This window comes from Suricata suricatta, chromosome 16 (assembly GCF_006229205.1).
Source record: "Suricata suricatta isolate VVHF042 chromosome 16, meerkat_22Aug2017_6uvM2_HiC, whole genome shotgun sequence".
Classification (NCBI taxonomy): domain Eukaryota; kingdom Metazoa; phylum Chordata; class Mammalia; order Carnivora; family Herpestidae; genus Suricata; species Suricata suricatta.
The window spans coordinates 43477583-43491103 of record NC_043715.1 but is presented as its reverse complement, the minus strand read 5'-3'; the positions used below and the strand labels follow the sequence as shown (position 1 = coordinate 43491103).

Here is a 13521-nt window from a genome sequence, read left to right as displayed (position 1 = left end):
GCCCCACGTCAGGCTATGTGCTGACAGCTAGCTCAGAGCCTGGAGCCTGTCTCTGGATTCTGTATCTCCCTCCCTCTCTGACCCTCCCCTGCTCCATCCCCTGCTCATGCTCTCTCTCTCAAAAATAAATAAAACATTTTAAAAAAGGTCTGGAACGTTAAATAACAAATTGGTATCAGGTTACAATTAGGGGACTGGAACTACTGGCAATCCTTTACAAGGAGAAAACACTGATCAGTTATTTTGATACTGAAATGTAATGTTTCTAAAGAAAAACAAAACAAAACAAAAGAGCACTAAATTCGTGTTTAGAAAGCAACTTTTATAACTAGAATTTCAGTGAGCACCATTAAGTATGTCAGTAGGACTTAGCAAAATGATAATCTACCACAAAAATGATTATGATAACATTCAAAATAATGTAAACATTTATACTTACTGAAACAGTAGCATGAAAGAAGCAGGTTATGGTACAGCATGGACATCAGATTACACTTAGAAAGTCTGGAAGGACATGTTGTAATAATTTTAAAGTAGTAATTTCTGTTTGGAAGGCTTACAGACAATGTTTTTTTCCTTTGTGTGTGTGTGTGTGTTTTAACACCATGAAAATATGAGTGTTATAAAAGGGAAAAGGAACAGAGCTGCCTTCAAATACAAAGTTATAGTTCTGCCAAGAATTAAAAGATAGCCTATGCAACATAAAGTGCAGTAACGGTAGAAACAGATCCATAGGTCAAACAGACCAATAGAAAAGATGGGTCTAAAACTAAGCCAATATAAACAAAAATATATAACCAAGAAGTAGAATAAAACAATGGGGAGGAAAGAATTATTTAAGAAGTAGTTTGGGACAGAAGCATTTTTGGAGAGAAGGCAGGTGTTAATTTAAACCTTGAATTTACATTTGAAAATACATTTAACATGTTATGTATAAAAGAAAATTACAAATATGTTAGAAAAACAATGTTAACAGTGTTATGGGTTAAACTATGTTGAAGCCCTAACCTGCACTTGTGAATGTGATCCTACATGGAAATAAGGTCTTTGCAGATGTAATCAATTAAGATAAGGTCATCAGGGTGAGCCCTAGTCCAACAGGACTCATGTCCTGCGTAAGAGTCTCTTCTTATACAATACAAAGACAGATATACACAGTGAGAATGCAGTGTGAAGAAGGCGGCAGAGACTGGAGTGATGCATTTACATGACAGGAATGTCAAAGACTGCTGTTATCAGAAGCCAGGAGAGGGACATGGAACAGATTCTTCCTCAAAGTCCTCAGAAGGAACCAACCTTACCAGCTTTAATTTGGATTTCAAAGCTTCAAAACTGTGAGAGAATAAATTTCTGTTGTTTTAAGTCACCCAATTTTGAAGTCCTTGATACTGTTACAGTAGCCCAAAAAACTATTAACACTGCTTTATCTTTTTTCCACTACCTGGTTTTAAGATATTATAAAGATTATGAACAGAGTTTATCTTTCACCCAGTATGAATTCCTTCATGGCGAATAAGGTCAGAGCGACTCCCAAAGGCCTTTCCACATTCCTTACAGTCAAAGGGTTTCTCACCAGTGTGAATTCTTTGATGTCTAGTAAGGTTTGAGCCTTTATTAAAGGCCTTCCCACATTCATTACATTCATAAGGTTTTTCATCTGTATGGATTCTCTGATGCTGAATAAGTTCTGAGCTCTGAATAAAGGCCTTTCCACATTCCTTACATTCATAGAGTTTCTTGCCGGCATGAATTCTGTGATGGTTAGTAAGTGTTGAGGCACTACTAAAGGCCTTTCCACACTCCTTACATTCATAAGGTTTCTCACCAGTGTGCATTCTCTGATGTTGAATAAGCCTTGAGTGTTGAGTAAAGGCCTTGCCACATTCTTTACATTCATAAGGCTTCTCACCAGTATGAATTCTCAGATGTGGAAAGAGTTGTGAACTCTTAGTAAAGGCTTTCCCACAAACTTTACATTCATAGGGTTTCTCACCGGTGTGAATTCTCTGATGATCATTGAGGTTTGAGCAATAATTAAAGGCTTTTCCACATTCCTTGCATTCATAGGGTTTCTCACCAGTGTGAATCCTCTGATGTTGAGAAAAATATGAACTACAACTAAAAGCCTTGCCACATTCCTTACATTCATAGGGTTTTTCACCAGTATGAATCCTCTGATGTCGAGTAACAAGTGAGCCACGACTAAAGCATTTGCCACACTCTTTACATTTGTAGTTTTTTTCAGGAGAATGAGTTCTCTGATGTTGAATAAATTGTGAGTTCTGATTAAAGGCCTTTCCACATTTCTTACATTCACAGGATTTCTCTTCATTAACAATTTTTTGATGTGGAGTAAGAAATGTGGGCTGAATAAAAGTGGGCATATCTTCAAGGGGAAATATTACTTGACTAAAATGTCTCTTCTTTAGAGATAATATCTTGGTCTCACACACGGATTCCAGATCTGAAAGAAAAGAAAAACGTGTATGTTTATTTTTCCTATCTTGAAAAAGATTAACACTTCTAAAAAAGAAAAAGATTAAGGTGAAAATAGTATCTAGGAAAGTAAATGCTTAAACAATTCTCAAATACAGCTAAGCAATTTTCAAAACTGATAACAAAAGCATGGACATTGAGGAGAGCCAATAGAGGAAATTCAAGGCGATTAGGGAAATACATGATCTCCATCTTGAAATCCTAATGTGAATCAGAATCACCTGAAACTTCTTTAAATACACCCTGTTCAGGGCCACCCTCTCTAGTATCCAGTGATTCTAATCACATATATATGTTTATAAGCATATAGCCTCACACACAGCATCATACTGTATGTCTTGTAATTTGTGGCTAATTGTCTGACCTACATAAAAAGATTACTGAGGAGGGCACCCGGATGGCTCAGTCAGTTAAGCATCCAACTTTGGCGCAAGTCATGATCTCACGGTTCATGAGCTCAAGCCTCGCATCACGCTTGCTGCTGTCAGCACCAAGCCTGCTTCGGATCTTCTGTCTTCCTCTTTCTCTACCCCTTCCCCACTCATGTTCTCTCTCTGAAAAACAAACATTAAAAAAAAAAAGATCTGAGGCACAAATGTGTTGAAATGTATAAATGGGTAAGGGATGTAGTCAGAAACCGTGCAAAGGGTGTGCTGTTGGCAAATTCACATTGGGGTATATCCTATAGTAAGTCTAAGGTGTTGAATGAAACTGGCAAGAATGGTAGGCAGGTGATAAGAGTCTGATACATTGGGAATTCACCGAAACTAGTTACTTTTGGAATTCTCTAATGCTGACTTTGGGAGAAAGAGGAATGGAATCTCTCTCACGGCAGTGACTAAGAAAGGAGACAGCTTCAATGTGAGAAAGAAGAGATTAAGAATGAAGGGGCGCCTGGGTGGCTCAGTCGGTTGAGCATCTGGCTTCAGCTCAGGTCATGATCTCATGGTTTGTGGGTTCGAGCCTCGCGTAGGGCTCTGTGCTGACAGCTAGCTCAGAGCCTGGAGCCTGCTTCGGATTCTGTGTCTCCCTCTCTCTGACCCTCCCTGCTCACGCTGTTTCTGTCTCTCAAAATTAAATAAAAAGCATTAAAAAATAAAAAAAAAAGAAATATACTCTGTGAGAAGAGAGGAAGTCCAATGCAACATTTTTTGTCATTCTGCATATTTCTCCCATGAAATCACTGCAAGTGCTCATTCTGAGTTACAAATCTTAGTGAATAGGTGAATTCATAAATATACAATCTGTGAGTAACGAGGGCCAACTGTACTTTTAATTTAAAAGGGGGCACAATTTCTGTTAAAAATGACAGACTGAGGGGGAGCGCCTGGGTGAGTCAGTTGTTTAAACATCCAACTCTTGATTTTGGCTCAGGTCATGATCTCACAATTCGTGGGTCTGAGCCCCTTGTCGAGCTCCACGCTGACAGTGCAGAGCCTGCTCGGGATTCTCTCTCCTCTCTCTGCCCCTCCCCCACTCTCTGTCAAAATAAACACTTTTTTAAAACGACTGTTAAGAGTTTACTAATGCTTGTTCATGAATCCACAAGAAAATTACACTAAAAGCTTAAGAAGAGGAAAGAAAAACCTCACTAGAACAGTGAATACTGGAGAAGAGATAGTAGCAATAAAATTTAGAAGCTAGAAAGCCAATGAATGAGTGGTAAGTGAGTCTGCAGACTAGAGAAATTCAAACTGAGCCTACAGTGGATGAATTCCACAGCACTAATTCATAGTGCAGATCCCTACAAATCCTTAAAAATTGGAGGCATCAGGCACTTCTAATAGTGGAGTACACCGAATGGTAAAAACTGAAGTATGAATTCAAAGATTATATTAGTAGTGAGATGCCTAGGATCCCTTCATGTATCCTATACAGGATTATACTTCCCTATTCTCACAGAAAACTAGAAACATACAAAAACGGAACCATAGGGAATCTGAACTCAGAAACATGAGACATAGTTGTGAGCATGGGTATTGAACTGTGAACAAAAGATTAACAGAAAATGTATATGTCTGTGATAAAATAATGCATCTAGTTTTTGTCCCTGGTTCCTGGCACAGAGCTTCACAAACCATTGGAATTTCCTGACAGGACAGTCTTATTATTCACAAGCTCCTTTTGATCACCCCCGAGTTTTGCTAATAAGGTGTTTCACAGTGGGTACTTGGCTTCAAGGAAGGGGCTTGGCCACTCATGATTACATCCATAATCAAAGCCCAATAACAAACTCAGAGCAAGGATGAGGGGAAGCTTTATAGACCGTATGATGTACGAGGAGGGTGACATACCTTGACTACATGGGCACAGAATTTCCTATGCTTGGTACCTTGTAGACCTTGCCCTATATATCTTTTCAGCTAGCTGTGAATTGTATCCTTTATATAAAATGGTAATCATCAGCACAGTGCTTTTCATGAGTTTTGTGAGTTGTTCTAATGAATCGTCAAGCCTGAGAGCTGTGTGAAACTCTAAATTTGCAGTCGGACAGGCAGAAGTATGGGTAGCTTGGGGATCCCAGCTGCAACTGGTGTCCGAACTAAGGGCAGTCTTGTTGGGTACCTTGCCCTTTAACTTGTGGAATCTGATGTTAATTCCAGGTAGTATCAGAATTTAACTGAAGTGTAAGACAGCCATTTGATATCAGATAATTTGTGCAAGTCACAATACTGATGATGGGTGATGAGTTGGGAGTCCCATGTTAGGTGTAGAGATTAAAATAAATAAAAACCTTAAAGGCAGGGGGACCGGGGTGAAATTTAAGAAGACTAAAATCATATTAAATATCTTTTCTAACTATAGTTAATGAAACTAGAAATCAACAGCCGAATGAAAACTGGAAAATTCACCAATATGTAGAAATTAAACAACATACTTCTGAACAAGCAACAGATCAACAAGAAATTAGAAAATATCTTCAGACAGACAAAAAGAAGATGAACAAAAAGATGAACAAAAAGTAGTAATGAAGAGGGAAGTTTATAGTTCCTACATTAAAAAAGCAGAAAAATTCCAAATATACAACCTAATTTATGCCTCAAGGAACAAACTAAACCCAAAATTGGCAGAAGGAAGAAAATGATAAAGATTAGAGTGGATATAAACAAAACAGAATAGTAAAAACAATTTAATGAGCCAAAATAATCTTTAGAAAGGACAACAAAGCTGGAGACAACACATTTCCTGATTCCAAAATAGACTACAGTGCTGCAGCAGTTAAAATAGTGTGGTACTGGCACAAAGGCATTCATGTAAGGCAACAGAACAAACAAATTCACGTATACACAATTAACATACAAAAAAGGTGCCAAGACTACATAACAGAGAAGGGAAAGTCTTGACAAATGATGATGGGAGGGGCATCTGGGTGGCTCAGTCAGTTGGGCATCTCTTGGTTTTGGCTCAGCTCATGATCTCAAGATTTCATGAGTTTGAGCCCCATGTCCAGCTCCGTGCTGTCAGTGTGAAGGCTGCTTGGGATTCTGTCTCCCTCTCTCTCCTCCTCTCCCCTACTTGTGCTCTGTCTCTCTCAAAATAAATAAACTTAAAAAAAAAAAAAAAAAAGGAGGATGTGAAAACTGAACATCTGCATGCAAAGGACTCTTACCTTATACCATACAGAAAAATCAACTCAAAATGTATTAAAGACTTAAATATAAGACCTGACATTATAAAACTTCTACAAGAACACACAGGGGAAAAGTTTCATGACACTGGACTTAGTGATGATTTCCGAATATGACACCAAAAGCCCAAGTAACAAGAGCAAAAATAGACATACAGGACTAGGACTACAATAAATGTAAAATCTTATACATAGCAAAGAAAAGATCAACAGACTGAAAAGGTAATCTATTGATTGTGAGAAAACATTTGCCAACCATGTATCCAAAAGGTGTTAATTTCTAAAAATGTAGGCAAAAAAACCAATAACCTGATTTAAAAAATTAGTAGGGTGCCTAGGTGGCTCAGCTGGCTAAGCGTCCAACTTTGGCTCAGGTCATGATCTCATAGTTCATGAGTTTGAGTCCTGCATCTGGCTCTGCTATGACAGTGCAGAGCCTGCTTGGGATTCTCTCTTTCCCTCTCTACCCCCTCCCCCCCCAGAGTTGATAACTCTCTCTCTCTCTAAATAAATAAACTTTAAAAAATTAGGTAAATAAATAAAAACATGAATAGATGTTTCTCCAAAGAAAACATAAAAATAGTCAAGAAGTACATGAAAGATGTTCAGTATCTCTAATCATTACAAAAATGTAAATCAAAACCATGATGAAACATTGCCTATTACGGTTAGGATAGCTGTGAATAATAAAAAAAAAAAAAGACAGGTAACATGTTGGTGAGGACGCTAAGAAATTAGAACTCTTGCACACTATTGGTGTGAATGCAAAACGGTGTAGCCACTATGGAAAACAGTATGGAGGTTCTTCAAAAAATTAAAAATGGAACTATATGATCCATCAATCCACTTCAGGGTATTTATCCAAAAGAATGGAAATTAGACCTTGAAGAGATATTAGCACTCATGTGTTCATTACAGCACTACTCCTAATAGTCAAAATGAAAACAACCTAGATCCATAGACAGATGAGTGGATAAAGAAAATGCGGTATATACATACAACGGCATATTACTCAGCCTTAAAAAGAGGGAAATCTTGCCATGTGTAACAACACGGATGAACCCTGAAGACACTATGCTACATGAAATAAGACAGTCACAGGACAAATATTGCATTATTCGACTTATATGAAGGATCTAAAAGAGTAAAATTCATAGACTCAAAGAGTAGAACGGTGGTTGCCAGGGGCTGGGGTGACAGGGGTATGAAGTTTTAACTGTGCAAGGCAGTAAGGTCTAGAGATCTGCTGTATAATACTGTGCCTATAGTTAACGATACTGTATCCGTTCGGAGGAGATCTCATCACAATAAAATTTAAGAAGGGGGGGGAGGTGGTACGAATTTATACCCTACTAGCAGCTTGAGGTTGCTCTGTGCTCACAGTGCAGAGCCTCCACATTCGAATCTATTCCTACTAATGTCAGACTTAAACATCTGTCCGTGCCGCAGGTATCATTAATGGGATCCTACTGCAGCTTTAATCTGCATTTCTTTGATAACTAATAAAGTTAAACTCCTTTTCACATGTTAAAAAAAACTAATAGTATTTCTCTGCACCAACAATACCGACTACAAAATTGTACATGCTCACAACAGTAATACAACCTGTTTTAAAAAGCTAGAAAGTAACTGAACGAAGAACAAAAAATTGCTAAGAAGAGCAAGATTGCAAATGATGTGTCTGGTGAAAAGACTGTCTGAAGGTTACAGACTTATTATCCTGTAGGACAGTGATTAGTTTTTGTGTCCCAGTTAGTGATGTTTTCCTGCATTCCTTCTTTCCACGACAATATGAACTCAGCTTCTCCCAGATAACTTGAGCCACCTTTTCTATTCCTCTGGCTCTCTCATTAATAAGCTAATAAATAAATCTTTCCAATGTGGTTATCAGATATTTATGAAAGAGTCATATTAAACTTCTGAAAAGTTATACTTTTAAGTTTATTTGAGAGAGAGAGACAGAGAGAGAGAGAGCACATGTGTGCGAGTAGGGGAAGGGCAGAGAGAGGCAGAGAATCCTAAGCAGGTTCCATACTCAGCGTGGAGCCCGATGCAGAACTCAATCTCACAACTGTGAGATCGTGACCAAAGCCAATACTAAGTTGGATACTTAACTGACTGAGTCACCCAGGTGCCTGAAAAGTTATATTTTTGAAAATGTTACACTTGGGGGCACCTGGGTGGTTCACCTGGTTGAGAGTCTGAATCTGCTCAGGTCATGATCTCATAGTCTGTGGTGTCAAGCCTCGGGTCAAGCTCCACGCTGACAGTGTGGAGTCTGCTTGGGATTCATTCTCTCTCTCTCTCTCTCTTTCTCTCTCTCTGCTCTTTCTCTGCTCATGCAGGCGTGTGCTTTCTCTCAAAATAAATAAACATTAAAAAAAAAAGGAAATGTTATTCTCTTAATATTTTGAAGATCCCCTGAGATGTCCAAATGGACTTACCGGCAGGATGCAATAAAGCATGGGACTTGAGAAGTATTCCTCATAGGCCATTTAAGCCCCAGCAAATCCTGAGCAGCAATAAAATTCTACTTTCATTCACTTTCTCTCCACTACACCCTCCTCACTGTGGCCTGGGCTTGTTTTGGGGCCAAATCTGATATTATGGTGATATCTATATGGATAATGGACATCTGTTTCAGTTATCCGGGGATACTTTCATTCTCTGTTGAGATGACAGAAGATCTGGATTGCTATCTTCCCTCTGTGAATCTGTAATATCTTGTGCCTCCTGGAAAGGAAAAAAAATCTTGGGGCAGGGGGTGTCTGGGTGGCTCAGTCAGTTAAGCGTCCGACTCTTGATTTCAGCTCAGGTCACGATCTCACACTGTAAGACTGAGTTGCGCATCGGGCTCTGTGCTCACAGTGCAAAGCCTGCTTAGGATGCTCTCTCTCTCTCCCCCTCTTTCTTGGCCCCTCCCCTGCTCACTCTTTCTCTCAAAATAAATAAACTTTTTTTAAAAATTAAAAAAAACTTTATTGGTGAGTTCTTTAGTTCTTTGTTTATTCTATCTTGTGGCTAAATTGTAAAGCTAAAATTGTATCTACTTTTTTGTTGTTTTTTCCTATAACTTTTTTTTGAGATATAATTGACATAAAAACTTTTACCTGACAATAGAAGAAGTGTTAAATATTTTCCTCCTTCCAGAAGGTATTAATAAACTTAACTGTGAAGGCTCTTAAAGGAATTCACACCCAGACCATATGCAACCAACGAAAAAATAGATAAACTGGATTTTGTCCAAATTAAAAACTTTTGTGCTTCAAGGACATAATCAAGAAGGTGAAAACACACCCAATAAATGGGGGAAAATATTCACAAATCATATACTGATAAGACACCTGTAGTTAGAATATATAATTAACAGAAAACTCAATAATAAAAAGGCAAACAACCCAATTAAAACATATATAAAATCATTACCCTACCATCTCATTCACCTGAACAAAGGCCTCTCATAAGCTCTCTTTCAACCATCCAGGGCTCTTTTCCTTGTTCCAATAAGGAAATCACAGCTGGCTTAGAATTGGAAAGTCCTGATCACAAGAAAAGACATGGGACATGGTCATGCTGTAGTGTCCCAGAAATCAGATCCAGTCTCTTGGTGAGAAGCAAGAGATGCCACTGTAGGAAGGACCAGAGAAAGATGAAGATGAAGTTTCAGCCCAATGGAGCTGCTCATTTCCAATTCTTCAATTCCATTTCAACTCAAACCATTCCTTCAGGAACAGGGAGCAGAAACTTAGCGGGCTACTTGAAACAAATAATTCACAATTGAGAAAACAGACATTCCTGAGGACAGACTCTTTGAAGGATAGTTACCCTTACCCACTGAAACCATGTTGCTGAAATTCTCCAACATCACTTCTTTGTATAAATTCATCTGACCAGAGTCCAGGCATTCCCATTCCTCCTGAGAGAAGTTTATAGATACATCCCTGAACATCATTGATCCCTGAAACAACAAACACTTTCACAGTGGAAGAAGAAAAAGATGGTAGTAGGGATGGTGGTTGAGGGCTCTACAATAAGGAACAGAGATTATTAATCACACAGAAGGGGATAGAACTCTATTAGATCAGTAGAAAACGTCTATCTTGTCTACAGAGGGTGTATCTAGGAACGTGCAAGGAACCTTTTCCAATGACATGAAATAGCAAGCATACAGCTCAATGCTTGATGCCTGCCCATAGTGAAGTGTACATATATATGAATTCCTTCCCTCTTCCCATATTTTCCCTTTCAGACCCCAAAGAAGGAACAATGCGATGAACTTTTAAAAACTTTAAAAGTTCAGAATCAGGGAAAAACAGAACTCTCTTAAAATTTCCAGGAAGAAAAACAAAATAAAACAGACCTTTCTAAAACTTCCAGGAAGAAAATATGGATTACATAAAAATTTCCAGGTATCAAAATCACAGCAGACTTTTCAAAAGTACCACCTGAGGTAAGAAAAAAATGGTGACTCCTTTAATATTACAAAGGAAAATGAATTCTGGTCTTGTGAAGATTATATACCAAACAAGATTAAAAACCAAGCTAGTGTGAAGATTAAGTCAACACAATGGCAGGAAAAGATAAAATTATCTCTTATGTAAGTTTTTAAGAATTAACTATTTATTGGGTGGGGCAGAAAGAGGAGAGAGAGAGAATCCCCAGTGGGCTCTAAGCTGTCATCACAGAGCCTGATGCAGAGCTCGATCTCATGAACCATTAGATCAAGACCTGAGCTGAAATCAACAGTCAGACACTTAACGGACTGAGCCACGCAAGTGCGCCTCTCCTATACAGCTTCTTAAAAAGAAGCTCCCAGCCTGTGTACTTCATCAGACCTAAAGAGTTAACTAAGAAAAAGGAAAATACTATATTCAGAAATTATAAAACATAAAAATACATGAAAAAGTCCCAAGTGTAATTGTGAAAGTCAAGTCCTAGGGCAATATCTGGCAGCAGAACTAGAAAGCAAAATCTAGGAATAGGAGGGAAGAGGACAATGGGGGAGAGGGCTCCAAGGAAAAAGTAAAGAACTAATGTTTGATCACATGGAAAATATTTTTGATAGACAACTGAAAGCAATTTTGGTAGATTTGGGGGAAAAACAGCAACACATATATGGAATGAGGCAAATAAAAAAACAAAGCAGTTTACCCTCAGAAAACTGTAAAAGTTGTACTAAAAAGAACCTAGGTTCTAGTGGGTTGGCTCAGATTACTAATAATACTCAAATTACTAATTTTTGTGAGGTCCTAATTACATGAATATCAATGATTTAAAGAAAAATTGTGTAGCATAAAAACACTCAGATCAGTGGAACAGAATAGAGAACGCATAAATGGACCCACGGACATATGGCCAACTCATCTTTAGCAAAGCAGGAAAGAATATTCAACTGAATAAAGACAGTCTCTTCAGCAAATGGTGCTGGGAAAACAGGACAGCGACATGCAGAAAAATGAACCTGGACCACTTTCTTACACCATACACAAAAATAAACTCAAAATGGATGAAAGACCTAAATATAAGACAGGAAGCCACCAAAATCCTAGAGGAGAAAGCAGGCAAAAACCTCTTTGACCTCAGCCACAGCAACTTCTTACTTAACATGTCTCCAGAGGCAAGAAAAACCAAAGCAAAAATGAACTATCGGCACCTCATTAAAATAAAAATACTCTACACAGCGAACGAAACAATCAGCAAAACTAAAAGGCAACTGACAGAATGGGAGAAGACATTTGCAAACGACATATCAGATAAAGGGTTGGTATCCAAACTCTATAGAGAACTTATCAAACTCAACACCCAAAAAACAAATAATCCAATGAAAAAATGGGCAAAAGACATGAATAGACACTTCTCAAAGAAGACATCCAGATGGACAACCGACACCTGAAAAAATGCTCAACATTACTCATCATCTGAGAAATACAAATCAAAAACCACACTGAGATACCACCTCAAACCTGTCAGAATGGCTAACATTAACAACTTGGGCAACAACAGATGTTGGCAAGGATGCCGAGAAAGAGGATCTCTTTTGCACTGCTGGTGGGAATGTCTACTGGTGCAGCGGCTCTGGTAAACAGTATGGAAGTGCCTCAAAAAATTAAAAATAGAACTACCATACGACCCAGCAATTGCACTAGTAGGTATTTATCCAAGGGATACAGGTGTGCTGTTTCAAAGGGGCACATGCACCCCAACGTTTATAGGAGCACTATCGACAAAAGCCAAAGTATGGAAAGAGCCCAAATGTCCATCGATGGATGAATGGATAAAGAAGATGTGGTATATATATGAAGGAGTATTACTCGACAAAAGAATGAAATCTTACCATCTGCAACAACGTGGATGGAACTAGAGGGTATTATGCCAAGCAAAATAAGTCAGTTGGAGAAAGACAAATATGATATGACTTCACTCATATGAGGACTTTAATTTACAAAACAGAAGAATGTAAGGCAAGCAAAAATAATATAAAAACAGGGAGGCGGACAAAACACAAAAGACTCTTAAATATGGAGAACAAAGAGAGGGTTGCTGGAGGGGTTGTAGGCGGGGAATGGGCTAAAAGGGTAAGGGGTTTAAGGAATCTACTCCTGAATCCATTGTTGCACCATGTGCTAACTAATTTGGATGTAAATTATTTAAAAAAATATATTACAGAAAAAATTTAAAAAATTAAAAAAAAATTGTGATACAACTCTTTTGTAGAACCAGGAAACAAGGAATGTGATATGGGAAAATCAATCCACATTTACTTCAAGAAATTAGACCACTTTCTTACACCATTCACAAAAATAAACTCAAAATGGATGAAGGACCTGAATGTGAGACAGGAAACCATCAAAACCCTCGAGGAGAAAGCAGGAAATAGCCTCCTTGGCCTCAATTGCAGCAACTTCCTACTCAACACATCCCCAAAGGCAAGGGAATCAAGAACAAAAATGAATTATTGGGACGTAATCAAGATAAAAGGCTTCTGCAATGCAAAAGAAACAAACAAACAAACAAAAAACTAATAGGCAACAGACAGAATGGGAAAAGATAGTGGCAAATGGCATATCAGATAAAGGGATAGTATCCAAAATATACAAGGAACTCATCAAACTCCATACTCGAAAAACAAGTAATCCAGTGAAGAAATGGGCAGAAGACCTGAACAGACATTTCTTCAAAAAGGACATCCAGATGGCCAACAGGCACACGAAACGATGCTCGGTGTCACTCATCATCAGGGAAACACAAATCAAAACCACACTGAGATACCACCTCACACCAGTCAGAGTGGCTAAAATGAACAAATCCAGAGACTACAGATGCTGGGGAGGGTGTGGAGAGACGGGCACCCTCCTACACTGTTGGTGGGAATGTAAGCTGGTGCAGCCACTCTGGAA

The 13521-nt window shown here is 38.4% G+C and overlaps 1 protein-coding gene across 1 annotated transcript in view; it reads right to left on the bottom strand.

The window, feature by feature from the left end:
- Positions 1-301: 301 nt before the first annotated feature.
- Positions 302-13521, bottom strand: part of ZNF829 (zinc finger protein 829) — a 19099-nt gene continuing 5879 nt past the window's right edge. The window contains exons 2-4 of the mRNA XM_029924280.1: positions 9956-10082; positions 9568-9663; positions 302-2464 (exon numbers count right to left, since the gene is read on the bottom strand). Coding sequence (XP_029780140.1) covers positions 1485-2464; positions 9568-9663; positions 9956-10082 — 1203 coding nt within the window. The 3' untranslated portion in view covers positions 302-1484. The remainder of the gene's footprint in view (positions 2465-9567; positions 9664-9955; positions 10083-13521) is intronic.